This window comes from Diceros bicornis, chromosome 8, assembly GCF_020826845.1.
Source record: "Diceros bicornis minor isolate mBicDic1 chromosome 8, mDicBic1.mat.cur, whole genome shotgun sequence".
Taxonomy (NCBI): domain Eukaryota; kingdom Metazoa; phylum Chordata; class Mammalia; order Perissodactyla; family Rhinocerotidae; genus Diceros; species Diceros bicornis.
The window spans coordinates 12,201,858-12,229,741 of NC_080747.1; the positions used below are offsets into that span (position 1 = coordinate 12,201,858).

The following is a 27,884-nucleotide window of genomic DNA, read 5'->3' on the forward strand; positions in this document are numbered from 1 at the left end:
ACTATACCAGTACTTTGTTCCTTTGTATTGCTGAGTAGTATTGCATTGTATGACTATATGGCAATTTGATTATTTATTCTTCTCTTGTTGGACATTTATGTTGTTTAGGGCTATTACGAATTAAGCTGCCATGAGCATTTCATGTATAAGTTTTTGGGTAGACATTTTTATTTTTTCTTTGGTAAATACCTGGTATGAATATCTTCTTTGGTGAGGTATCTGTTCAACTATTTTGCCCATTTTAAAATTTGGGTTTTTCCTCTTATTTTGGAGTTGTTGAGTGCTTTCTGTCTTCTGGATACAAGCTTTAAATCAGTAATCAGCATTTACATTTTTACAACTTGTGAATATTCATGGCTGAGCTTACCGTATTTTATGATTATGTTTCCTTTCTTGTAAACTTCTTGCTTACCCTAGAGGTAATAATTGTCTCCCTTCTCCTATCGCCCAGCTTATTTTGTTGTTTGCTTGGTATTCTATGTACACTTAGGATTATGGTCAAACTCTCTGCAAGATATGTAAATCTCTCAGTGCATTCAAAAGCATCAATCAATATTTCAGGTGGTGTGTGTGTGATTTCTTTCTCTCTCTCTTTTTTTCTTTGTTTCATGGAAACGTCCTTCCTAGAGCTGTCCAGTTTACTGTCCCAGTTCGAGCTTGCTGCTCTCTTGACTTGCTGTACAGTTGTCATCCTGGTAGCCTCCTTCCCATCTCTCCTGGGTTGATGTCTTGTTTCCTAGATCCTACGTGTTCCTCTTTCTTGTTTTATGGAATACATCTTCCAACAGCTTCTTGAGAAGATGCCATAGGGGCTAAATTACGGTAAATATTGAAGGCTTGGCCCTCCCTGCAGAATTCTGTTAATCCTGGCTCTCTAAACAAATTGTCTCTAGGGTTTTGCACCTATCAGGAAGTGAGATTGTGACCTCCGACAAGTTACTTAACTTCCCTGAGTTTCCTCATCTGTAAAATAAGGCTGATAAACTTAGCTCAGAGAGATGTGTGAAAAGTAAATGAAAATTATGTTTGCAGAGTGCTTGGCACATAGTAACAGCTCAATAAATATTAGTTTTTGTGGTTATTATTTCAACAAAATAATACAAAACCTACTCATCATTGGCCAGTGGGAAAGAAGGCGTCTGTCCAAGTTCTCATAGTTTGGGGACAGAAAAGTCTTCCTTCTGACGCCTGAACTCTCCTCACCTATTCTCCAACCTGGCTGCTTCTTTGGGGTTCCCTCCTCCCGGACTCCGGCCAAGATTAGCCAAGAGCAATAGTCTTGTCCCCGGTGATGTTCCAGGACTGAAGCAGAAAGTCAGCGAGGGTGGTGTCAGGGCTCGAGTCGTGCCCAGCGTCAGCTCGGGGGGGCCGCCTTAGTGCGTGGAGAGGAAGCGAGTCCAGGTGGCACTCCGAAGTCCCCGCGATGGCTGCACGGGGATGCGAACCTTCACGGCTGCCGCTGCCGGTACTGCTGCTGCTGCTGCTGCTGCCGCTGCCGGCCGCGGGCGCTGCAGGCGCGCGGTGGAGCGGGGAGGGCACCAGCCCGCACCTGCAGAGCATCTTTCTGGGCCGCTGTGCCGAGTACAGCTCGCTGCTGAGCACGGAGGAGCGGTGAGCGCGGCCGGCGGGAGCGGGGGGCGGGCAGGGGGAGAGGACTGAGAGGGAGAGGAGGGGAAATAAAGGCAGGGAAGAAAAACACAAGGGCAGGGGAAAGTGGCAGTCTAGAGGTGAGGAGGGTGTGGGGAGGAGAAAATGGGGTCTGAAGGTCGGGGGAGTAGGGGCAAGTAGAGGGTCTTAACATGAGGGTTGTGCGTGGGGTGGGCGGGTTCTAAGGATTAAGGGAGCCGAGTGTGGAGGGTGGGGAGTCTAGAGGTGGGAGGGGCCGGGGGGTGGTGAACCTACGGGTGAGGAGTGCAGTGTGTGGGGTCTGGAGGTGAGAGGTGTGCTCATGTGTGTGTGTGTATATACATGAAGGAGGGTGTGGGGGGTGCGTTAGAGGTGAGTATTAAGTAGAAGTGAGTTTGGGTGACAGCCAGCCTGTGCTTAGCTAGAACCGTCAGACCCAGGAATATGATCTCCAGCTGGAATTCCATGAGTCTAGGTATTTCCGGGGAACTCAAATTTCAAATCTTCTAATCTAGAAGACTTTTTAAGTTTGAGTCTCTCTTGCTTGCCAGCACTGGCTTCTTAGAAATGTTTGTTCCTTCTCTGTACCCACTTTTTCTGTTTTCAAAACGTCCCTTTCCTGTGCCAGTTTTTACTGTGACACATTTAAGGCAAATAAAAAAGAGCAGAGAATAATATAAGGAACACCCATGTTACTCAGTATCCCACATGAGAAATAAAAAGTTACAAATGCGCTGGGAAATGTTTTTGGAAAGCTGAAATGGACTTTAAGAGTCATGGCCGGCGCTGGAAGTGGAACACCTTTCGCAACACTTGGCGCTCACTCCTGATTTTACAAGATGCTGCGCATCCTCCTGACCTCACCTGGCCCCCAGCCGCACAGTGTACTTCATGTCTAAAGGAAGAGGCCCCTGAAGCTGGGAGGCTGTGTGGTTTATAGGAATTGTCACCTTCTACCTCAGTGCCTTCTGCTCTCTCTGTGAGCCTGGGGCAAGACTGTATTCCTTGGCTCTAAGAAATTTGTGTAGCACCTTCTGAGAGACACTCGCGCTGTCAGATTTCTAAATCCATCACCTAAGTTAGTTTTTTCCCTCTTCTGAATTGAGGTTAATGCATGTGCCATGACATTTTCCTGTCTTTTTTATATGCCTAGTTCTGCAGAGTTGATATATGACAAAATGGCTTGTAAAACTCTTGGAATACTTTGACAGAAATGGAAAGCCATCACATTGTAATTTTTTTTCGTTTTGCACAGGAACAAGAACTGCACAGCCATCTGGGAAGCCTTTAAAGTGGTGCTGGACAAGGATCCCTGCTCTGTGTTTCCCTCGGACTATGACCTTTTTATCAACCTCTCCAGGCACTCTATTCCCAGAGACAAGGTAAAACCTGGCTCTCTGTCTCTATAGAGATAGACGGAGCACGGGCCAGGTGTGAGATTAGCTGCCCTCAGCGACCCTGCAGTGTCATCGAAACGTCAAGCAACAAACTCACAATATGCACGTGGACCTCAGTGGTGGGAAGATGGCTCTGTTTTCACAGTGACCCTGGGTCTCCTGCCTGCTGTGGGCAGGAGAGACTTACCTAAGTCAATAAGTCAGTGCAGGAATCTCAAGGATGTTAGGATGTTGCCACACCTTTCCACCTGGCCTCTGCCCCTAGCCAATTCTGAATAACCTCCGTCCTAACTGGCCCCGGAGGACTGAACCTTGAGTTATTCAGAAAACCCTCAACCTCAGTATCCTTCCAGAAAACCAATCCCTCCTTTTAACATGCCTTAAGATTATATCTATTCAGTACCACTTTCTTTAAGAAAACCACATCTGTATTCTGTTTGCTCTCAAAATTCTAAGAAAATGAAAATAAATGAGAAAATCTATGTAAAATGCTTGCTTAGAACAATACCTTGAGTTTAAAGAAAGTTTGATATCATTTTTATTTCTCTGACAATTCTTTTCTTCTCCAGTTTTATTCAGCATTGTGTAAGTTTACAGTGTACAGCATGATGATTTGACTTATATATCGTGAAATGATTACCACAATAACTTCAGTTAACATCCATCATCTCATATAGATACAAAAAAAGAAAAAGAAAACAAAAATTTTTCCTTGTGATGAGAACTCTTAGGATTTACTGTTTTAACACCTTTCCTATATATCATACAGCAGTGTTAACTATAGTCATCAGGTTGTACATTACATCTCTAGTACTCATTTATCTTATAACTGGAAGCTTGTACCATTTGACTACTTCCTCCAGTTTTCCCACCCCTACCCCCACCTCTGGTAACCACAAGTCTGATCTCTTCTTCCATGAGTTTGTTTTTTTTGTTTGTTTGTTCGTTGTTTTTTTTTTTTTTAAACAGTTTTATTTATTTATTTATTTTTTTGAGAGGAAGATCAGCCCTGAGCTAACATCCATGCTAATCCTCCTCTTTTTGCTGAGGAAGACTGGCTCTGAGCTAACATCTATTGCCAATCCTCCTCCTTTTTTTTTTTTTTTCCACCAAAGCCCCAGTAGATAGTTGTATGTCATAGTTGCACATCCTTCTAGGTGCTGTATGTGGGACGCGGCCTCAGCATGGCGGGAGAAGTGGTGCGTCGGTGCGTGCCTGGGATCCGAACTCGGGCCGCCAGTAGCGGAGTGCACGCACTTAAACGCTAAGCCATGGGGCTGGCCCCGTTGTTTCGTTTTTATGTTCCACATATGAGTGAGATCACACAGTATTTCTTTTCCTGACATCACAATTCTTAACGTGATTTTTTCATTGTAAAATCAGGTAATATTGACTCTGACAAATAAAAAAATCTTAACATTGATGTTTTCATTTGTAAAAGCAAGTAAATGAAGCTGGGAGGGTCAGAGATATAATAGACTGAAAACATGGTTTTTAGGTATATGTTGCATTTTTGAACCTTGCTGCCTCCGTGTCAGTAAAAAGGGAGCCATAAATTTTGTTCTCCTCTCTCATAGATTTTGGTGCTAGTTGATGAACTCAGTAAATACTTACTGAGCTACTTCCACATGCCGGGCATTGTGCCAAGGGTTGAGGATGTATCAGGGAACAAAACAGCCCTGCCCTTGGAGAGCGCCCAGTCTAGACACGGACTGATTGGACTCCTGAGGATCTGATGAGATAATGGGCAAACGGGATATTGTTATTTGCATTATTGTTATGTGAAAACGCTATACCTTTATAGTGGAAATTATCAAGTATAATATAAAAGTCATGTACTTTTGAGGCAATTTACACTTTAGGAAGTGCTTTCTGTGATCACATAGCATCCTACTCACAGCTGTGGAAGAAGAGAAAGGGCTCATGTTCCCCATTTTTCAGATGGAAACTGAGGCACAAGGAGATTACATGCCTTGGTCAAGATCACTTGTCTAGTGTATGACAGAGTCAAGATTTGAACCCAAGTGCCTTGATCTTTTTTTAAATCCAGGAATATATATAAAATATATATACTATATATTGTGCTACTGGGAAAATATTTCATTAACATTTGCATCATCCCCTTGTAATAAAGAGAAGAGAGGTGATAGCACTCTCTGAATGGGTAAGGAAAGATCAAGTTGTTGTGAGGCAAGTCAGAGTTGAAGGAGAAATGGTTGCCTGACTTGATAATATTGTGCCTGAAAAAAATCTGTTGTGATTTTATTTTATATTTTAATTTTGTGTTTGTTTTTCCTTAGTCTCTGTTCTGGGAAAATAACCAGCTCCTTGTCACTAGCTATGCAGAGAACACCCGTCGCTTTACACCTCTATGCGATGTTCTGTATGGCCGGGTTGGAGATTTCTTGAGCTGGTGTCGACAGACAAATGCCTCTGGTAAGACTCCTGCAGAAATCACAAGAAAAGTAAGAGTTCCTGTTTACTATGCATTTGCCATTTATGCTAAATTCTTTCATATGCATTTATCTCATTTGATCGCCCCAAATCCTCTGAGGTAGGTGGTGATAATACTAATTAATAATAGCAATAATAGATAGAGAGCACTTAGCTTTTGCTAGGTACTTTCTAAATATTAACTAAGTTAATCTCTGCAACAGCCCCATGGGATAAGTCCTATCCTAATTCCTATTTTGACAAATGAGAAAACTGAGGCACAGCAAAGTTAAGAAATTTGCTCAGGGGCACACGGCTAGTAAGCAGCAGAGTCAGACAGTCTGAAGCCAGAACCCATGCTTCCACCCTGCACAACTCTACCGCTCCATCCTCATTTTCCAGAGGGGGAAACTGAGGCTTAGGGAGGTTAATAACTTGAAGAAGCAGGGCCAGGATTCAACCCTCTTCTGCCGGATTCTGAAACCTGTGCTCTTAAATGGCACTCCTGGCAGCCAGCAGCTATTTCCAGATCAAAGTCACAATGAAAGTTAAAGTCACAAGGACTGGCCTGATGGCAGTGAAACCTCTCCTCATTCATCCAACTCCCACACTGGGAGCTGGCAATACAGCGGGCCCCGCTCAGGGAGCTTGTAGCCTTGTGGGGGCGTGTGTTCTGATGCGAGAGGAACTGGGAGCTAAGGAGTAGCATGTGAGACACCAGCCTGGACCAGGGCATCAGGGAAGCTTCCAGCGGCTCTTCGCCCATGATGATCTTGAAGGATGAGCGAGAGGTGGCCTGCCAGGAAAAAAGGTGGGAGGAGGTGTTCCTTTTGTGAAGGCTAGAGATTGTTCCTCCCTGGGTATCGAGTCACTCTAAGAATTAACCTAAGCTCAGTTCTGTTTATTCTCCTCCATTCATTCATTCATCCATCCAACTACAATTCACAGAGTGCCTACTGTGTGCCAGGCCCTCCTCTTCCAGGCACTGAGAACACAGCAGAGAATAAAACAGGAAAATCATACCCCATCCTTACACTATAGAGGGAGGAGGTAAGACAATGAACAGCCAGTAAAATACATTGTCTGCTGTAAAATTATGAGGGGTACCAAGACAAAGAAGACAGAGAAAGAGAGTAGGAAGTGCTGGAGAGGTGAGAGCAAAGTGTTGCAATTTTACCTTGGTGTCCAGGGAAAACCTCGCTGAGAAGCTGATATTTGAACAGTGACATGAAGGAGATGGGGAAGAACATTTCTTGTCAGAGGGAACAGCAAGTGCAAAGGTCCTGAAGTGGAAGTGTGGCTGGCATATTTAAGGAACAGCAAGGAGGGCAGTAAGTAAAGAGAAATATAGCAGGCTATGAGGTTAGAGGAATAAAGGAGGGCCAGATGGCACAGGACATTGTGAGGACTCCGTCTTCCACTATGGGTGAGATGGGAAGCATTGCAGGGTATGGGTCAAATGGACATGGCCATTCTTCCAACAGACAGTCACCAGGAAGCCTCAGTTTGATTATCGCGTGGAGAATGGGGAGAATGAGGGAGGATGTGATGGAAAGAGTATGAAGAGAGAGAATGTGGTATAATACAAAATAAATATTTTGTCTTTGTCCCTCGATTCTTGGTACACAGCTCCTAAAACCCCTGGAATCTGAGGAGTGATGAGAGTGTCTTTCATATGGTAGTGAGATGACTGGTGGTTGAGGGCCCCTAGATAGCTTCAGGATGGGGGCTAGTCACCAGAAAGACCAAGGTATGATTAAAGAGTTGGAACTTTCAGCCCCATCCCCTTCCTCAGGGAAGGAGCGAGGGGCTGGAGATTAATCACCAACAGCCAATGATTTAATAAATCATGCCTACATAATGAAATCTTCATAAAAACCCCTAAATGATAGGATTCGAGAGCCTCCGAGTTGGTGACACATCGAGGTGCTGGGAGGGTAGTGCACCCAGAGGGTTATGGAAGCTCCATGCACGTCCTTCAGGAAGGACACATTTTGCCTTGTTTGGTTCTCCCTGGAAGGACTTGTCAATTAGCACTTTCTCCTTTTTTTATAGAGTAAATGGAAAACAAATTCCATTATATATCTGCTGAATTTTGTTCTTAAAATTTTTTAAATTTAATGCATCTTAATATTTTATATATTTTAGATGGTATAAAATTTCTGTTTTCTGGCTAAGGACTATCACGTTTTAAGTCTGTCTTTTTTTTTTGTATTTACTATCAAGACCAGGGCTAATTGAAGAAGGCACTTCTCCCAATAAAGCAAAGATTTTTTTTTTTAAATCACTTTATTAGAGCTCCAGTAGAGAAATAACCCAGCAGCTTAGTTCTCCACCTTCCTCACATTTGTGATGAGCAAAATGACAAATGTCTTCCTGTCACGGACTGAGGGGTCACTCACCAGGCTCCTTGTGGGTTGAGTGGGTAAATGCTAAATTCCTGTACGCTGTGCAAAATGCAGGCTAAATATATTTTGTGGAGCCAGTAAATATTTTAAATTAATTCTTCCCTGATATAATCTTTGAAATGGAACATGTTTTTCCATTTTCCCCGTAGGACTCGATTACCAATCCTGCCCCACAGCAGAAGATTGTGAAAACAATCCTGTGGATTCTTATTGGAAAAGGGCATCCATCCAGGTAATCCTGGGATGGACACCTGGGTGGCTGAGCAAGTGTGGGACCCGTGAACATGGGACAGAGAACTTCAGAAACTGGGTCATTGGGTCATTACTTAACTTCTCTGAGCCTTTGGAACATTCTGATTCATTCTCTTTGCTCCGTAAAGGTGTGAGAATTTAAGGAGCTAAAATACTTAATGTAATGCCTGGCACAGAGAAAACATTCAGTGAATGCTGGCTATAGATGAGGACATTAAATAGTCGTTATTATTACTATTATATTGTGGTGGTTGTTAGTACTTCAAATCAATGTGATTTTGATTGCTATATAAAATGAGGTAACCCCTGCTTTATGGGAGACCCTGGGTCACCTGAGAGCTAGATGTGGGGGTCAGAAATGTCCACAAGACTGATATTAATGGGAGAGGAGGTGATAGGGGACTGAAGATAAACTGGAGATATAGAAATGGTCCCTTTAAGGTAGGTCTATACGTCAGAGAATATTGTCACCAGAGCTGATGATATTATCAGTAGCTATAAAATACCAGTGACTGCAGCTTTCATTTTCTGTCACCAGGGTTAGACCAAAGATGAGAAATCAAGAGAGTTAGTTCCTTAGCTGAATGCCTGACAAAGAGCTGTCAACTACTAAAAGTTAGCTCTATTGACTAGGAGTGGACTTCAGGTCCTTCCACCCACTGCCAACAAGCCCCTGCAGGGCTATTCGTGTCTCTTTTGGTCCCATTTTCTCATCTGGGTGCCCAGGTGTCCACTGGGTCCATGGCTAACGAGGATGAGAGGGGCTTTGGTCAGATCCTCTACCACGGCTGCAGTTTGGAGCTAAGCAGAGGGCTTGCTCCAGGCAGAGGACGTTCTGTTCCTGCCTGTGCTCTCCTGCCAGTTCCAGTGGGAACCCACTACCCCTGCGTTCCGTTTTAAGTGCAGGTTCCCGTGAGTTGGCAGTGGGCTGCCCGAGCCCCTCATTGAGGACTGGGAGGCTGCAGATGCGTCATCACCTGAACGTGGGGTCGTAATGGCAAGTCGGGGTGATCTCAACATTATACGTAGAGGAACCATACGTCCCACCCAGCGGATCTGCCCGATTTCAGAGTGTGTGCTCCAAACCACCATCTTCTGCTTCCTCCAGTTCTATAATGGGAATATAATAATCGTGCCCACGTTTTATGAGCCCTTAGAATAGGCTGGGTAGTCTAAGCATGGGAGAGGTAGGTTAGTATGGTGATGAGAAGAAGGTCTGAACCGTAGCAGAGAAGTATTCAGTAAATGTTAATAATTATTATTTTAAATGATTTGATCTTTACAACAATCCTATGAGGTAGGGACTCTCACTGCCCTTGTTTTCCAGATGGGAAAAATGCAGCACGAAGAGGTCAAGAACCGAAGTCTTAAGTGTAACTTAAACTTACAGAGCAAATGAGCAGGACGGGGGGCTGGGGGCAGAATTTGAAACCAGGCAGTCTGGTTCCAGAGAACAAATTTTCAACCACTACCTCATACAGCCTCATTGTATCTGCATGCATATTTTAAATTAATTTTATTTCTTATCATCAATGTAATAGCTGCTTATGATAGAAAGTGACAAATTACGGAAAATATAAATGAAAAAATTCATCATCTATATTCCTACCACCTAAAGGCAATCTCTTTAGCATAGTAGTCATCAGACCTTGGCATGTGAGGATTTAACCATGACTCTTGGCGCTGTTTGGAAGCAATCTGACACCTGGATGGCATGGAGTACATTGTTGTTTTGCTGCAGCTGGTACTGGGCATCACTTTGCCAGAGACTACGAGAGGAAGCCCAGCCACATATCTCATTCTAGTGTAAACATTGTATGAGGGAAATTAAACGTTCCAGTAGTAACTGAACTGGAGATTGGGGAACTTCTCTGGACCTATCTCTCCCTTGGGAATTTCAGGGGTTGACTAATATTCCCAGACTTTTGCCCATTTATTTTTCACATAGTAGAGCTCATGCTCCATCCACCTAATCTTGCACTTTGCTTTAAATGTAAGCACTTCCTGTGCTATAGCAAATCGTTTGTAGACTTTCATTAATGGCTGGCTAATAGTTCAGACATGTAAGGACCATGGGTTACTGTCCACTCCCTTATTGCTGACTCTTTGAGATCGGTTATGAACAATGCTGCAGTACATATCTTTGTGCACAATGCTTGTGGTGGCCCTTCATGCTGTTTACCAAAGATTTCTGGCTCATCTTCTGAGCACATGGTTTGCACTCCTCTGCCTCTTGAAGTTACTTACGTGTGACTTGCACTGCCCAATGAGATGTGAGTGGGAGTGACTGTGTGACTTCTGGGTGGAAGCCTCTAAGAAACTGGTCTGTGATTTGCCACTTTTCCCTTCTTCCTTCCCTGACAGTCATGGACTTTGCGGATGTGGAGGCTTTATCAGCTTGGGTCCCAGAGTGAGGACAATGGACCTGTGATAAATATGTAGTGTGAGCATGAAATAGTCCTTGTTGTTTAAAGCCCTGGTGATTTAAGGTTGTTTGTAATGGCAGCATAGTTTAGTCTATTCCAGCTGATACAATGCTGGAATCTATTTCACATTATTTTCTTAGAGTAGATTCCCAGACATGGAATTACTGAGTCTGTGAGTTTTTGACATTACAAAGCGATTTGCTTTCCAAGATATACCAGTTGCATCCCTACCACCCATATGAAATATCAAAATTTATCACATTCTGGACAAGATGAGAATTGTCAACTGGAAAAAAAATCGCCCATTTTATAGCTGAAAAATGACGTCTCAATTTACTCAAAATACTTGCTTCTTCTTGCAGTATTCAAAGGATAGTTCTGGGGTGATCTATGTCATGCTGAATGGTTCAGAGCCAACAGGAGCCTATCCGGTTAAAGGGTAAGAATGCCAGCACCAACAAACACAACCAAGATGCCAAAATGTTTCTTTAGTTCTTTTGAATGGAGGCCTAAGAGAATCCTCCTAATTCCCAATCTAATACTCATTTCTGTAAGTTCAGGTGGAGCAAAACAGTCCAATGACTTGGAGGTCAGAGTCATGTCTATACATTTATACCACTGACAGCTGATGAATGCATGAATGAAATAAGTGACCTACAAATAAAAGCTAAAAAACAAAGTGTAAATCAACTAACAATGAAATAGGAAAAGTATCATATTGCTTTAGGACTTTAAGAAATATCTTTCCTGTTTCTCAGTTTTTTTGCAGATTTTGAAATTCCCCACTTCCAGAAGGATAAAATCACACGAATTGAGATCTGGGTCATGCATGAAATTGGGGGACCCAATGTGTAAGTTATGGTGCTATTGATGATGGTGATTGTGCAAACATGCCTTTCTTGGGTGTGATATCATCAAGTCTGTTTTACATTTTCATTTTTGGGGAAACAATAGCCTGCTTTGTTTCTAATGTGGTGGGTAGAGAAAGTCAAAGGCTTGACTTTCTGGAAATGCCACTACCACCAGTCCTGAGCACAGAGAGAAAACCTCCTCTATCCAGGTACTCCTCTCAGCCAAGGAAAATCATGTTCCTTTCTGAGTGACGTGGGCAGCACTGGATAGGAGACTTCCTCATGCACTTGTGTAGGTCAATTCCAGTTTCTCTTTCTGGTCATTTGAAGCCCAAAAATCCTCACTAGGAGTTCTCAGAATTGACCCAAGGACTATGTAATGAAGACTTTATTCTAGAGAGAACAACCTCTTCCACAACTGCCTCTCAAACTGGCAAAAAATCTTTTAAGATCCAGATTTTGTGGGAAACCTCTCGAGTTTGTATAAATGCAAGCCTGAACACATCCTTCTCATCAATGAAAGGCACTGCTGGCAACACTGAAGATAAAAAACTTAAACCCAGTTGGTTCAGAGACAAACCAGCGAGGCTAAGCCAGTTAAAGCTGTGCAGTCATGATGGTGCTTTGGAGGCAGGCTGGGGCCTTGTTCTTTAGAGCATTGATGCTACATGGAGGAAAGTATTGCCAACCCCAATGAACAGATGTGTTATTGAAAGTATATTCTGGGAGAATCTTAGCAAATTCCCCATTTCAGGCCCCCAGGACCCTCTAAGACTCACTATATAATGAGTGATATTTTTTCCTGTCTCTTGGACAATAGATTAAATTTGCAAATGACTTATTACATAGTTATATCAGGATCTACATTCCTCTTCCCAGAAGACAAATTATACTTTTCGTTGCATGAAGAAAAATGCATATTGTTTTTCTTATTTCTGTGAGAAGCTGCTCTTTGTCTAGAAATTATGCTTGCTTGTTGTTTTAATGTATTTATCAGAGAAAGCTTGTCCTTTGAACTTACCTTTCATGAGATACAGAAATTGCAGTTGAAGGTCATCTCAGGCCATCATCTCTGCTGCAGGAGAGCTGGTAACAGGGAGTCAGAATACCTGCTTGTACATTTGTGCCACAGAGTGGAGTTGCAGGTTGTGAGCTAAGAAAGTGGAGATCCTGAACTGCTCAGATTTTAGGGAAAAAAAGTCAGAGGCAGAGAGCTAAAAACAACACGGCTAATACCTGATTGTGTTCAGCACTACTTTAGCTGCCTTTATTTAAAAAACTAGTAAAATAACCCATCGACTGAGCTCTGTGTCTAGGTGTCCTGAAACATCCATGTCATTGTTTACTCAAAAATTCTAAGTAGTGAGCTTGGCCCAGAGAAGGACATCATCCCAGATTTTGTCAAGGTTCTGAAACATGATGTTATTCAACACCTTGCCCTCTTCATTCCTGTAATGCCTGGAATTCCACTTCTTCTGTGAAAACTTCCTCCAATGGCTCATTTCCTCCCACTATACTCCCTCTCTATTAATTTTATAGCAGAGAGGCTGTTTACCTTCCCATTCTACCTACGCTGAAGTGGGGCCCTGCCTGCGTGCGATGTGAATACCATGCCCACTAACCACAGCTGGCAGTGCTGTATCCACCTGTCTGTCTTTATAAATCCCCCCTGCTTAATTACTACCATCGAGAGGGCAAGAATTCCTGTTGATGACGGTGTAACAGACATTTCACACTCTGTTCGAGTGGTCACCATGGGGTTCAATTTGGCTTCTCAAGAGCCTTAAAATGCATTCAAAACCTTGGTGCCAGAAAATCTACTTTCAAGAATTTATGCTAAGGAAACAAATAATTAAGGAGGTGTATGAAAACGAAGCTTCAACAAAGTTCATTGTAGTGCCAATGACATCGAAATATAGGAATGAATCTTGATCTTTAAACAAGAGGCGGCTGGTTTTATGAATTATGTTCTGATTATGTAAGCGAGGGTATGCAGGAATTAAAAATAATGGCAGAAAGGTATACACAGACATGGGCAAAAGCAGAATACAAAATGCATTGGACAGCAGAATCCCATTGTTATATTTTAAAAGTCTCGTGGGAATAAATATATTTAAAAAGTCTAGAATGATGCGCACCAAAATGTTAGCAGCAGTTATCTCTAGTGATGTGGGGTTTGGGGTAATTTTTTTTCCTTTTGCTTATTTGCATTTTCTAATATTTTTTGATTTGTATGTTTTTGTTTCCATTTAAAGCTTAACTTAATATACTGCAGGTTGAGCAAGTTAGCAGTGAGCATTGTGCTGGCCCGGGGCACATCTCGGAGGGGTGTTGATGGGTGGGGCTAGGATGCGCCCTGTGGCACACTGCGCATGCGCTGGCATAGGCCCTCCTAGTGCACGTGACTCTCGAGTCTCAGACTGGGTGTTGGGACTCAGAGCGCTCGCTCCTGGAGCGCTGCGGGTTTACCGTAAGCAGCGGTTTTGGGTCCAGAGATTTTCCCAGATACTTTTCCAGAGGGGAGAATATCCGGGGAGCACATGGTTAAAAGAAATTTTAATTAACCCAGAAACAACTTCCTCTATCCTCTTCTCCTTTTATTTTATTTTTATACTTACGTTTTTATGTTTTAGGGAATCCTGTGGAGAAGGCAGTGTGAAAGTCCTGGAAGAGAGACTGGAGGAAATGGGTTTTCAGTACAGCTGCATTAATGATTACCTGTATGTGGCATATATATTTTTTTTTTAACAATTTTTTATTTATTTATTTTTTCCCCCAAAGCCCCAGTAGATAGTTGTATGTCATAGTTGCACATCCTTCTAGTTGCTGTATGTGGGACGCGGCCTCAGCATGGCCAGAGAAGTGGTGCGTCGGTGTGTGCCCGGGACGAAACCTGGGCCACCAGCAGCGGTGCACGTGCACTTAACCACTAAGCCACGGGGCCAGGCCCTGAATGTGGCATATTATAATCAGTGCGTATATTCAAAGATGGAGCGGTGGTCTTCCAGGGTATGGGGCTGTTGAAAGGGTTTTGCAGGAACAGTTCTAAAGGCCAGGAGACTGTGCCTGCTGGGTTGTCGCTGGGTGGGGGGACTGGGAGTGCCTTCTGGCCGGGGTTCTGGCTGGCCCCCACCCACTTCTGTCCAAAGTCCTGGACAGAGGACGTTTAAAGGACCGACAGAGCAGCCCTTGATCGTTTGTGCTTGTCCGGTTTCCTCCTCACTTGCTCACACAGGGTGAGTAACCTGAGAACAGGGACTGTGGTCCTGGCATCTTTGGATGCCTGTGGGATCCTTGCCCAGGATAAGTGCTAAGGTGGAGTTTGTTTGTGGTACTTCCAGGTAGGTACCTCCTGACTGCAGACCAATAGGAAAATAGTAATAGCTACCATGTATTGAACCCGTTATGGTTCGGACACTTGATATACTTGTAATCAGTTATCCTGATTTGAGGGCGTTCCTGATTCTTGGAAACGGAGGTAAGTTTGGCTCCCACCCTGGGACAGTTGAAAGCCCTGGACTGGGAATTTCTCACCTTGCTGCTTCCTGCTTCTCTCTGCGTCAGCACCTAAGTCTGCAGGCCTGTTTAATTCCTCAGAGGCCAGAGTCCAACACTGTAAGGACTTAGTGGCCTTCCTGAACATTTGTGGGTATGGCAGGGTGCAAATTACATCTGCAGGCTTGTCCAGCACCCATGACCATCTGGCTTGCTCTGCCGCCCTCTGCCTTCTCAATAGTTGCATGGGCCGAGTAATCCTCCCATCTGACCCTAGCCCCTTGGAAGTGTGGGTCTCCTCATACTCATGCCTCCCCAAAAGAACGAGCCCCTCGAAGCTGTTGTCCTTTCCCACAGCTTGAAGCTGCACCATTTTACTCATCTCATATTGCTAATGCTCTCAGGAAACTCAAAAGTCAGGTGCTGTTATCAATCTCTTTTTAAAAACAAAACAAAGCAAATACTTTTTTGTAGAAATAGAACCTATGTACAGAAAAATGCACAAACCATAAGTATGCAGTTGGATGAATTTTCACAAGTTCAGCATATACCTGAACCAGCACCCAGACCAAGAAACAGAAGGTAACCAGCACCCCAGAGTCTCCCTTGGCCTCCCGCTAAGTCATCAGGCCAGAGCCCCTGGTCTCCTTACCAGCCCATTGCTGTCCTCAGGGTCTCAGCCTGCTTCTACTTGCTCTAGTGTTGTCCCCACCTAAGCTGGCCCTCGGCATGGCCCTCGTGAGCCCCGCTCAGCTTCCCCAGCTCCCATTTCTTTACTGCCTGTGGGCTCTTTCTGTGTTAAGGTAGGGGTTTGTGTGGGGCCGGCCCCATGGCTTAGCGGTTAAGTGCGCGCGCTCCGCTGCTGGCGGCCCAGGTTTTGTCCCGGGCGCACACCGGCGCACCACTTTTCCGGCCATGCTGAGGCCGCGTCCCACATACAGCAACTAGAAGGATGTGCAACTATGACATACAAATATCTACTGGAGCTTTGGGGAAGAAAAAAAGGAGGAGCATTGGCAATAGATGTTAGCTCAGAGCTGGTCTTCCTCAGCAAAAAGAGGAGGATTAGCATGGATGTTAGCTCAGGGCTGATCTCCCTCACCAAAAAAAAAAAAAAAAAAAAAAAAAGGTAGGGGTTTGTGTTGTTCCTGGGAGCACAGAGGAGTTAACAAAAGGCTTAATGTCGGAGGGCGACGAAGGTTAACAAATCAAACTGCAAGCTGGGTGTAAGTGAGAACCTCCTGCCCCTCAAAATTCAGGGGACGTTTGCCTCTGTCCTGCGTCAGTTGAAAGTTCTCCACAGGGTTCTTGCCAATTTTGGCGAAGTCTTATCTTTTCACAGCCTCTCTTGCCTTCTGGTTGTTTTTTTGCTTAGCACTGTATTGAACCAGACTCTGAAACTCAGTGCGTTTTGGAGGAGCATAAGACAACAATAACAAACTATTCTCCTAAAAAATGTCTGTTTAGTGTAGACTTTACTGAAAAGTAGGCGAGTCCTAGGGAGGGGTCATGTAGCATGCCGTAGAGGAACAGTGTATCTTCTGTTCTTTCAAAGTCCCCTCTGGTCACCCTGCCACGAGGGATCCTCTGTTGGTCGGGCTCCCACCCAATGCCCAGTGTCCACTGTTACCTGGCTCCTCTCTTCACTGTGGCTTTCCCTGCCCTCCTGGCTGCCCTGGAACTCCACATCTTCTCCCACTAATGTGCAGAGCAATTTCGCTTTCTTTGCTGCAGCCTGGGTACCAGCCATCACCATGTGCTTCAGGTCCAACTTTCTGCCTAGGTACCTATCAAGAGGTTTTTCCGAGCAAAATCGTGCATCCATACAGAAGTGGTTCCGTGCTTGGGCTCTAGAGCAAGCCTGCAAGGTTCAGGTTCAGCTCCACCGCTCACTACTGTGAGAACTTGGGCAAGGTCCTCTGGACAGCTTTCTTAACTGTAAATTGGAGATGATAGTAGTACCTGCTCCATTTGGTTGTTGTGAAGATTAAATGGTATAATCTATGTAAAATACATAATCAAATTTTTTGGTACATAGTAAGTGCTCAATAAATGTTGGCTAATATTTTAAGAAAGAAATTATGTGTTCTTCGAGGTCAGAGACCTTGTATCCCCAGTACCTTGCAGGCACATCATAAATGTTTGATGAATGAAAGTCACTTAAATCATCTCTTAAATATTTCTTTTCATTCTATAGACCAGTGAAGCTGTTAAAGTGCGTGGACCACAGCACTCATCCTGACTGTGCCTTAAAGTCGTAAGTACATGTCTTAACCCCACCTCCTTGCTTCCCTAAGATAACCAGTCCTTACTATTTACAGAACACTGGTGAATTGCAATGTGACTTTACACTCACCCCCTAAAATGCCAGGCTGCAGAGTAAGTTGTGTACTTCTGCACTTCTCTCAGTCTGTCTGAGCTACTAGGTTGGTACAGATTTGACGAACATCTGCCCAGCTGAGCTGAACTCCTGCCCTGATGTGGCCTCTGCTCCAACTGCACTTGCTTCAGCAGAAATTCTAGGAGTGAGGTTGCAGGAGGGCCTTTTAAAATTTGTTTCTTAATCCTAATATATTTTAAAATCATATTAAATTTTTTGAAATGGTAGTACATATGCATGGGATGAAATTCAGAGATATAAAAGGGTAGAAAAAGTGAATAATCTTTCTTCCTCTATTCCTAATCACCCAATACCCTTACCGCGAGGCAACCACTATTTCTGGTTTCTTGTGTATCCTTCTAGAATATTCTGTGCCTGTGACAACACGCACACACAGAAGCATATTTCTCTTATCCTATTCATATAAAGGGTAGTATATATAGGATTCTGCAACTTGCTTTTTTCACATAATAGTGTATCTTGGTGCTGTTTCCCTATCTGTAGATAAAGCTGCCTCATTCTTTTTAGTAGCTCTGTGGTGTTCTGTTGTGTGCATTACAGAGAATATTTTGTACATCCTTGTAACTAGTCCATTGGATAGACAGAGAGACAGAGACAGAGAAAGAGAAAGAGACAGAGGGACTGCTCATCACGCCCATATAGCTCTTCTTCTCTTCCTCGTTTAGTAATAGAATGCTTGATTTCAGTTGGGCACGTGGTTACCAAGAATAACGAGTGTACTTCCTAGCCTTCCAACCCACTGTGCTCAGTGATGTGTGCAACTTTTGGATTAAGCCCTTGACAGGAAGGAACGTGCATTCCCTTTCCCCTCTCCTTCTGGCTGGTGTGTGGACCCATAAGGTATGGTGCTGAGACATCTTCAGTGGGGCATGTCAGGGCCACACGACAGAGGGACGCTGGGTGCTCCCATACCATGGGGTCACCATATCAGCCTGGACAGTTACTGAATGAGAAATAAACATCTGTCTTGTCTAAGCCACTGGGATTTGGGGTCATTTCGACGGCAACCAAACCTGTATCTGAACCAATGTGGCTGGGTTCTATTATCCTCATTTCAGAGGTAAAGAAACTCTGGCTCAGGGAAGCTAATGAAGGACTCTCCCAAGACCATGCAGCTGGTGAGTGGGTCTGAAGCGAGTCTGTGAGGTTTTCAGAATTCACTCCAGCAACCGTTGTGCTCTTTTGACTGGAAATTGGGACAACAGATCCACCATCACCCACATGTGTACTTGGAGCTAACATCCCGGGGTGGGTGATGGGTTTAAATCCTCTCTCATGCTGTGCTCTTCATTTCCTGTGAATTTGGCATGCGTTTTTTTGAGTTCTTTCCTGGGAGGTAAAGACCTATGGACCTGGGTCTTCACTTTCCTCACCTGAAAATGAAATCCACCCTCCCCCATCCCTGCTGCTCAAAGCCCATCCAGGTTCCTACCACCAAGTCCTATTCTAGCCTGTCTTTCCGGCTTCTTCATACTCTTTCTCAACACACCGCCCGCTGCTCCTCATTGGGAACGTTCGTTTCATGCTAGTTTTGATCCACTTCCCTGAAGAACCCCTGTGCCTATGAGACTGTGGACGCCGGCCCTTTGGTGATGGTAAAAGCATTGCAGTTGGAGACAGTTGACCTGAATTTGGCAGTTTCCTCATCTACAAAACTAAAAATAATGAAAACCATCTCACAGGTTTGTTGTGAAGATTGAATAAAACAACGTGTGTATAAGTGCCCAACCTCCTTTTTAGACAGGACACTAGAAAGATGCCCCAGAGCCTGGGCAGAGCGCAGGGTTCAGGTTCCTAAAGTTCATGTAGAGAGCGCATCAGTCAAAATTCTTAAATGCAAGTGTCACACACCAGGTCCAGGTAGTTCAGCAGAAATGGGATGTATTCAAGGGTTTTAGGTCACTCACAGCATCTTCCTGGGAGATCCAGAGAAGCAGGACTGGAAGCCACACCAAAGTCCCACCCAGAACTGTCCCGAGGAGACCTCAGTGCAGCCTGTCTGGGCACAGATGCCTCAGAGAGTACCTGTGATGCGCCTGGATGCTGCTTTCTGAATCTCTGCCACTGCTGCCTTGGAAAGCTGGCGCCTTGGGCACCCCCATGGCTAGAATGGACCCTGTGTGGCAACTGCTGCTTTAATCCATTGTGCTCACACGGGCACATCTAGTTGGCAGAGTTTTGGTCACATGTTTGTGCTCTAACTGCGAGGAAGGCTGGGGAAGTGAGTATCTGTTTTAAACCCAGTGTCGTGGCTTTAAATCTCATCTACATGCTGGTGGCTCCAACATGAGTATCTGTAGTCCAGGCCCTCACTGAATGCCACACTTGTGTACTCGGCAGTCTACTCAATATTTCCCCTCGATGTCTAATAGATATTTCAAACTCAACACATCCAAAACTGAGCTCCTGAACTTACCCGCTGTGGTGGCTGAGTCATGGCACCCAAAGATGTCCAGGTCCTAATTCCTGGAACCAGTGAATTTTACTTCATATTACAAAAGGAACTTTGCAGGTGTGATTAAGTTAAGGATCTTGAGATGAGATTATTCTGGGTTATCCAGGCAGGCCCTAAATGTAATTGAAAGTGTCCTCATAAAAGGGAGGCGGAGGGAGATTTGACACAGAAGAGGAGAAGGCGATGTGATAATGGAAGCAGAGATCGAAGTGATGCTTTGAAGGTAGAGAAAGGGCAAGGAAACAGATTCTCCCCTCAGGAGATTCTCTAGAAAGAACCAGCCCCACTGACACCTTGACTTTAGCCCAGTGAAACTGGTTTCTGACTTCTGTCCTCCAGGACTGTAAGAAAATAAATTTGTGTTGTTTGAAGCCACTAAATCTATTACAGCAGCAACAGGAAACTAATACACCCCTAAACTCGTAGTCGTCCCTGTCTCAACTGACGGTAACACCCACCTTTCCAAAAATCCCCAATGCCCATTCCAAAAATCTCGAAGCCATCCTTGACTCCTTCCCTTCTCTCACCCTCCACCAGAAAATCCTATAGGTTTGACCTACCAAATTGGTGGAAAATCCAGTGATCTCCTGTGACCAGCCTGGTCTGAGCCACTGTCATCGCTCACCTGGATTCTGGGGATAGACCCTCATGAGTATCCCTGCTTCCACCTTGCCCTGGTACCCCCATGGCCTCTTTGAAACCCAGCTGCTGGAGTCAGCCTTTTATTTTTATTGTTTATTAGGGAAATTTTCAAACATATACAAAGTATAGAGAATAGTCCTTTAAAATTTTAGTCATGTCACTCATCTGCTCAAAACTCTGCAATTGCTCCCACGTTGCTCAGAGTAGGAACCAGACAGGCTGCCCTGGCCCCATGTCTCTCCAATTTCTTCTCTCCCTCCCCTTCCCTCACCAAGCCTCAGCCACAGTGGCCTCCTGGAACATGCCAGGCACATTCCCACCTCAGGGCCTTTGCCCTTGCTGCCCTCTCTGCCTGGAAGCCCTTCCCCTAGGTGGCTATCTTTCTCACTTACTGTAAGTATTTGCTTGTATCTCACGTACATGAGGTTACCTTGACCTCACTGTTTAAAATTACAGCCCGTGCCGTAAACTCTGGCTCTGTGAAACCATTACGTTGCTGTAGTTTTCTTTCTTGTAGTGTTTATCATCTTCTGGTTTCTTTACTTACTGAGTTTGTTCTTCATTGCCTGTCTCTCACCTGTTAGAACATAAGCTCCATGGGATGCAGAGGCCTTTGCCTGTTTTGTTCACTGATACTTGTGTCCCCAGAACCTAGAATGGAACCTGCAGCCTGATAGGTGCTTAGGAATGAATGAATGAATGAATGAATGAATGAACAAAAGATTGGTTTCTACCATGCGTAGGAATAGATTTGAGACAAAGAGTGTTCAAAGGTGCCAGGCAACTGAAAGGAATGGCACGTGTCCTACAAGAGGTGGAGAGGTGTCAGCATATGTGTAAGTTCCAGATTTTGATTGCAAGAAACAGAAACCAGCTGTGGCTCACTTAGGTAAGAAAAAAGGGCACAAGGTTGTTGGGAGGATTTAATAGGATAGATGATCCAGTGAGCTGGGGACCTCATAAGGCCTGGAGAGGTAGATGTCGTCAGTGTTACAGTGTAATTTAGGTCTTTCTGGTTTTACTCCTTGTCTCCTTAAGCAGACTGTAAACTTTATGCAGATACAGATCATGTAAAATTCCTTTTTGTAAAACCCATTGCACCCTACACTGCCATTCCTGAAATAGGCAAGTGGTGCCACCCTGGCACCAGTGTCTTGGTTTACCTTTCCTGCTGCAGGATGTGTAAGGTGAATGAGGGTGGCTGTCCTCACCTGTGCTCAGGTGTTGCTGAGCTTTGGATGTGTCAGGCTTCCAGCCTGGCATTCTGGAGTCATCATCTCATTTCGTCCAACCACATTCCTGGAAGGTGGGCAATTTGATCCTCATCAATGATGCTGAGGTTCAGAGAGGTTAAGCAATCACTTAAAGTACTCAGGACTGGCTAGAGCCAGAAGCCGAAGCCAGGTTTGTCTGGGTGTAAAGTCCTTGTTCTTCCCACTGAACCACACCGCCTCAGTGTGTCGCTACTTACAGCAGCTAAGTAAGGGGTTTATAGTTCCTGACTTGTTCTTCTTCCTTTGGGCATTCTTTCAGGGATTGTTGAATAGATTTGTTTATGATGGTTCTTTCTCAATTCCTGTGAATGTCAAGAATAAAACCCTTTTTCACTCTTTGCCAAGTTTGTCTCCGCTTTCATTGCCCTGAAAGCAATTTTACTAATCTCTTTTTTAAACAACTTAGCAAAGAATATTGGTAGATAATTTACAAAAGAGGAACCACCAATAGCAAATATGGAAAATTATTTCATCAATAATGAAATACAAATTTAATAAGGTGCAATTTACACCTCAACTTTTTTGACATGTCTTAACAAAAAAATAGCAGAAAAATACTTTAAAGATGTTATTCAATGCTTGAGGGCATTTTAAATTGATAAAATGCTTTGGGAGAACAATTTGACAAGATGTATCAAGAATTATAAAAATATTCGTCATCTTTGACCTATGTTAGACCTTAGGGTATTTCTGGTAGCCTATTCTAAAGAAGTGATTCAAAATGTGGACACAGCCTAATATGCTCAAAGATGTTCACCAAAGCGTTCTTTATAATACTGAATCAGGAGTGCAAACACTGGGAGCTGGACCTAAATATCCGACGACTAGTGAGTGGTTACCTCAAAGGGTTACACTTTCTGGATGGAATAGAATGTAACCAGTAAAAACAATGGTAGATATTATATGTCAATCATATCTCCGTAAAGCTGGGGGAAAAAAAAACCAATGGATGATCACACAGCAATATGGAAAAATTCGCATGAACAATTAAAGTGAAAAAACATGTAGAAAACAACCTTATACCCTTATAGGTTATAATATTGGCCAAAAATTCAGTAGACTGATAATCTACAGGATTGGTGAGGATAAGAGAAAACAGACATACGTTACAGAAATAAGGACTTGCTGTGTTGGTAAGGGTCAAGGGAAAACATCAGAGCTCTCATCTTGGCCCAAATTCTCTGTCCAAAGTGTGTCCGGTTCCCCCTCCCCACGTGCCCCTCCATCCCTCAGCTGCCCAGGCCCTAGGCCACAGAAGTGGGAATACCAAATTCTACTTGCTTAGGAGTAATGGGGTAAAGGACTGTGAATCTGCAAAGGTTTAGAATGGAATAAACAGCTCATATTATTATTAGCAGTAGTTTTGTGGTAAGTTTAGGAACAATTTGTATTGTTTGGATTTAATGTATTTGCAACATTTTAGAAAATTTAGCATATAACAATAGTTGTTGGAATAGTCCTGTGATTCCAGTATATGTGTAATTATTAAATAACTGATTTTAGACTTGGGATTTTTAATTGAAAGTTATAAGAGAATTTTACTAAGTTTTTTTTTTTTTTGATGTTTTAATAGTTTATAACATTGTGAAATTTTTGGTTGTACATTTTTGTTTGTCCGTCACCATATACATGTCTCCCTTCACCCCTTGTGCCCAACCCTTACCCCCATTGCCCCTGGTAACCACGATACGGTTTTCTCTGTCCATGTGTTGGTTTATATTCCACATATGAGTGAGATCATATGGTGTTTGTCTTTCTCTTTCTGGCTTATTTCACTTAACATAATACCCTCCAGGTCCATCCATCTTGTTGCAAATGGGGCGATTTTGTCTTTTTTTATGGCTGAGTAGTATTCCATTGTATGTGTATACCACATCTTCTTGATCCAGTCGTCAGTCAAGGAACACTTGTGTTGCTTCCACGTCTTGGCTATAGTGAATAATGCTGCAGTGAACATAGGGGTGCATAGGCCTCAAACTTTGGATTGTTGATTTCAGGTTCATTGGATAGATTCCCAGTAGTGGGATAGCTGGATCATAGGGTATTTCTATTTTTAATTCTTTGAGGAATCTCCATACCGTTTTCCATAGAGACTGCACCAGTTTGCATTCCCACCAGCTGTGTATGAGGGTTCCTGTTTCTCCACATCCTCTCCAACATTTGTTGTTTTTTTGTCTTGGTGGTTATAGCCATTCTAATGGGCGTGAGGTAATATCTTAGTGTAGTTTTGATTTGCATTTCCCTGATGATTAGTAATATTTTCATGTGCCTGTTGGCCATCTGTGTATCTTCTTTGGAGAAGTGTCTGTTCATTGCCTCTGCCCATTTTTTGACTGGGTGGTTTGTTTTTTTGTTGTTCAGTTGTGTGAGTTCTTTATGTATTATGGAGATTAACCCCTTGTCAGATATATGTTTTGCAAATATTTTCTCCCAGCTGGTGGGTTGTCTGTTCATTTTGATCCTGGTTTCATTTGTCTTGTAGAAACTCTTTAATCTGATAAAGTCCCACTTGCTTATTTTTTCTTTAGTTTCCCTAGTCTGAATAGGCATGGCATCCAAAAAGATTCCTTTATGACCAATGTAATATAGTGTGTTGCCTATATTTTCTTCTATGAGTTTTACAGTTTCAGGTCTCACCTTCAGGTCTTTGATCCATTTTGAGTTAATTTTTATGAATGGCGATAGCAGATGGTCCACTTTCATTCCTTTGCATGTGGCTGTCCAGTTTTCCCAACACCATTTACTGAAAAGACTTTCCTTTCTCCATTGTATGTTCTTAGCTCCTTTGTCGAAAATTAGCTGACCGTATATGTGTGGTTTTATTTCTGGGCTTTCAGTTCTGTTCCATTGATCTGTGTGTCTGTTTTTGTACCAGTACCATGCTGTTTTGATTTCTATTGCTTTGTAGTATGTTTTTTTTAAACAGTTATTTTAATTTTATTTATTTATTTATTTTCCCCCCAAAGCCCCAGTAGATAGTTGTATGTCATAGCTGCACATCCTTCTAGTTGCTGTATGTGGGACGCGGCCTTGGCATGGCTGGAGAAGCGGTGCGTCAGTGTGCGCCGGGGATCCGAACCCCGGGCCGCCAGCAGCGGAGTGCGTGCACTTAACCTCTAAGCCACGGGGCCGGCCCGTTTGTAGTATGTTTTGAAGTCAGGGATTGTGATGCCTCCAGCTTTGTTCTTTTTTCTTAGGATTGCTTTAGCTATTTGGGGTCTTTTGTTGCCCCATATGAATTTTAGTATTCTTTTTTCTATTTCCGTAAAGAATGTCATTGGGATTCTGATTGGGATTGCATTGAATCTGTAGATTGCTTTAGGTAACATAGACATTTTAACTATGTTTGAGAATTTTACTAAGTTTTTAATCGTTGTTAGAATGTTCAAGAGAATTAAGATTAAATTTTATACATTTATTAGATTTACTAGAATCAAGTATTTGAGAAGGTTTTGCTCATTTAAAGTCATTTAAAGTATTAAAGTATTTAAAAAAGAAAAGGTAATATTTTTAAACTTATGTTTAAAATAATTTAACCTAAAGTAATTTGACTATAAAATATTCAAGGGAATTTCAATGTGTGAAGCCCTCTTAAAAATTATTATCAGAGTTCACTAGGTTTTTAAATAGAACAATACAATTCATAAATTAAATAGAAAAGTGTATGGGAAAATCAGGGTTTTGAATTTATAAATCTAATAGCTAGAACTAATTTTTAAAACCAAAGTGACTGCAAACAGTGGTTTTTTCTGTGCATGAAAAAGCTGCCCTCAAGCCCAACCTCACATCCACATGAAAAGCTTAAGCTAAAATGTGACAAATCAATGCGTAGAACGTGGACCCAGACATATAAAGCAAAGGAAAACAAAACTGTTTCTATTTGTGCATGATAGTGGACGTAAATGATAGAAATAAGTCTGAGAAGACAAACTCCAAATTGCCAACAGTGGTTACTTCTAGGGAAGGGAGTGAGAACCGGAAAAAGATGAAGAGAGACTCATTATTACTCTGTTTCGTTCTGTATTATTTTATTTAAATAAAATAAAAATAAATGTATCTTTGTATTAATTCATTAATTATTTAAAAGCAAAAAAGAAAGTTCATCAATTTTGAATGAATCAAGTCTGGGACGTTAATGAATCAGAGGTGCAATTGTAGAAAATGTCCAGCAGATGGAGCACTAGTACAGATTTGTGGGCTGCTGGAGATTCCTTTAGCGAAAAAGGAGCGACCAGCCCTCAAATGGAGTAAGGAAGTTTCAAGGACCCTGGCCACTAGTCGAGAGCCATGGGCTACATTTCCAAGCCAACATCAGATCATTTCCTGGCTTTAAAAATTTCTCTTTTAATTGGTTTCAAAGAATTCAGTAATTTCTGTTTTTTAAAAATCCAGTGGTCAGACCCTGTTTGTTATGACCAGAGTCCATATTTTGGCCAGGTCCTCTCTCGATGTCTTTATGTCGGGACAGGTTTTTCCTCACCAATTAAACTCTGATGATGAAATGTCCATCAGTAGGGAACTTGACTGACTTTATAGTACATCCACACAATAGGAATTCTTCCATGAGGAAGAATGAATTAACTCTGTAAGTATAACATGGAACTATGTCTAAAAAATGGTGTTAGGTGAAGAAAGCAGTTGCAGGTTCCATTTGTTCTTAGATAAAAGAATATGTGAATGTGTATGTATGTATGTGCACGTACGTGTGCACGTATCTCATTCCTGGAAGGATAACTCAAAGTACCAAGATTGAGTCTCTGTGAAAAGTGGGAATGGGGAGACTAAGGGACTTTTATTTTTTCCTTTATAAGCTTCTGTACTTTTTGAATTTTTCTGCAGCGTGCTTGTATATTTTCAAAAGTAGGTGCCATACACCAATACTGACATTTTCTCTATTTGCTATTTAATTTGCAGGGCAGCAGCACCTACTCAAGAAGAAGTCCCATCCCTCTATGCAGAACAAAGTGCCAGCCTCATCATTCCTCTCTTAGTGGCTGTGGCTTCAGTTGCTCAAAAGTAGCTAGAAACTCAGCTCTGCTGCCCTAACCAGCCGCCACCCCTGACACCTGCCCTTGCACACTCATCCTTCTTGTTCTGTGTACACTCAGTGATTCCATTGTCTAAAGAAGCTTCCTGCTGGGAAAACAATGTCCTGAAATGGGTTTTTAATGACACACATGCCCAGGATTTCAAAAACAAGAGATTAGTCTTATTTAACAGGTTAAAACTGCTGCATTAGAATTAAAATAAATTATTTTCTTATTTTCATATTGATACAAAGCATTGAGACCCAGACTGTTCATTATACAGTCAAACATTTTTAGAAAATTCTAATAGAACTGTATTTTATATTTTTTCTATATCCCCAGTAGGGCACACTGCATGCTTATTGATAGCTTATGATCTATGTACACTATATAAATGTATACATATATATTTGGTAGGCAAAGATTTATGTATAAAGATGTTCATTTAATGGTTATTTATAATGGGGGAAAAAACCCAAAATGTCTAATAATAGGAAACTGTTTACATATGGGTTGGTATATCTGTAGGATGGAATATTATTCAAATAGTAAAAGTCATGTTTACCAACCCAGATGTCCTTCAGCTGGTGAATGGATAAACTAACTCTGATACATCTCTACATGGAATATTACTCAGCAATAAAAAGTAACCAGCTGTTGGCATTTGTGCTAAGTGGAAGAAGCCAGAGCAAGAGACTACATAATGTATGATTCTATTTACATGACATTCTGGAAAATGCAAAACTATAGGAACGGAGAACAGATTGGTGGTTGCCAGGGGTTAAGACTAGGGGGAGGGCTGACTAAAAAGGAGCAGTGTGAGGGAATTTGGGGGGAGTGATGAAACTTTGTACATTGTGAATCTACGTATTTGTCAACACTCACAGAACTGAACATCAAAAGGAGTCAATTTCACTGTATGTAAATGAAATGTTTTCAAAGAACATTTAATCACATAGGAAAATGTCAACAATAAGTGCAAGAGATGGGATATAAAACTGTTTATCATATGACCCAACTGTCTAAATATAATATAAATGTATAATATAAATGTAATAAATATATATGTGTGTTTGTGTGATATACATATTGTGATTGAATGAAAGGAAAGGTAATAAATCAATTATCTCGGGATAATGGTCTTATCAGTGATTTCTATTTTTAACTTTTGGCTTTTTGTATTTTCCAGGTTTTCTG

At 42.6% G+C, this 27,884-nt stretch overlaps 1 protein-coding gene across 2 annotated transcripts; it reads left to right on the top strand.

Moving 5' to 3' along the window:
• The first annotated feature begins 1,342 nt into the window (after window positions 1-1,342).
• Window positions 1,343-27,824, top strand: BST1 (bone marrow stromal cell antigen 1). Of its 2 annotated transcripts, XM_058546768.1 has the most exons (10): window positions 1,343-1,611; window positions 2,882-3,008; window positions 5,324-5,459; window positions 8,014-8,096; window positions 10,905-10,981; window positions 11,301-11,393; window positions 14,027-14,113; window positions 15,363-15,470; window positions 17,086-17,145; window positions 26,575-27,824. In XM_058546768.1, exons 1-10 carry the CDS (start codon window positions 1,424-1,426, stop codon window positions 26,678-26,680), a joined length of 1,065 nt encoding a protein of 354 aa, XP_058402751.1. In that variant the 5' UTR covers window positions 1,343-1,423; the 3' UTR covers window positions 26,681-27,824. The 2 variants fall into 2 exon arrangements, with proteins under 2 accessions (XP_058402751.1, XP_058402752.1); XM_058546769.1 differs by lacking the exon at window positions 15,363-15,470 and having other exon boundaries at window positions 1,409-1,611.
• Window positions 27,825-27,884: the final 60 nt, after the last annotated feature.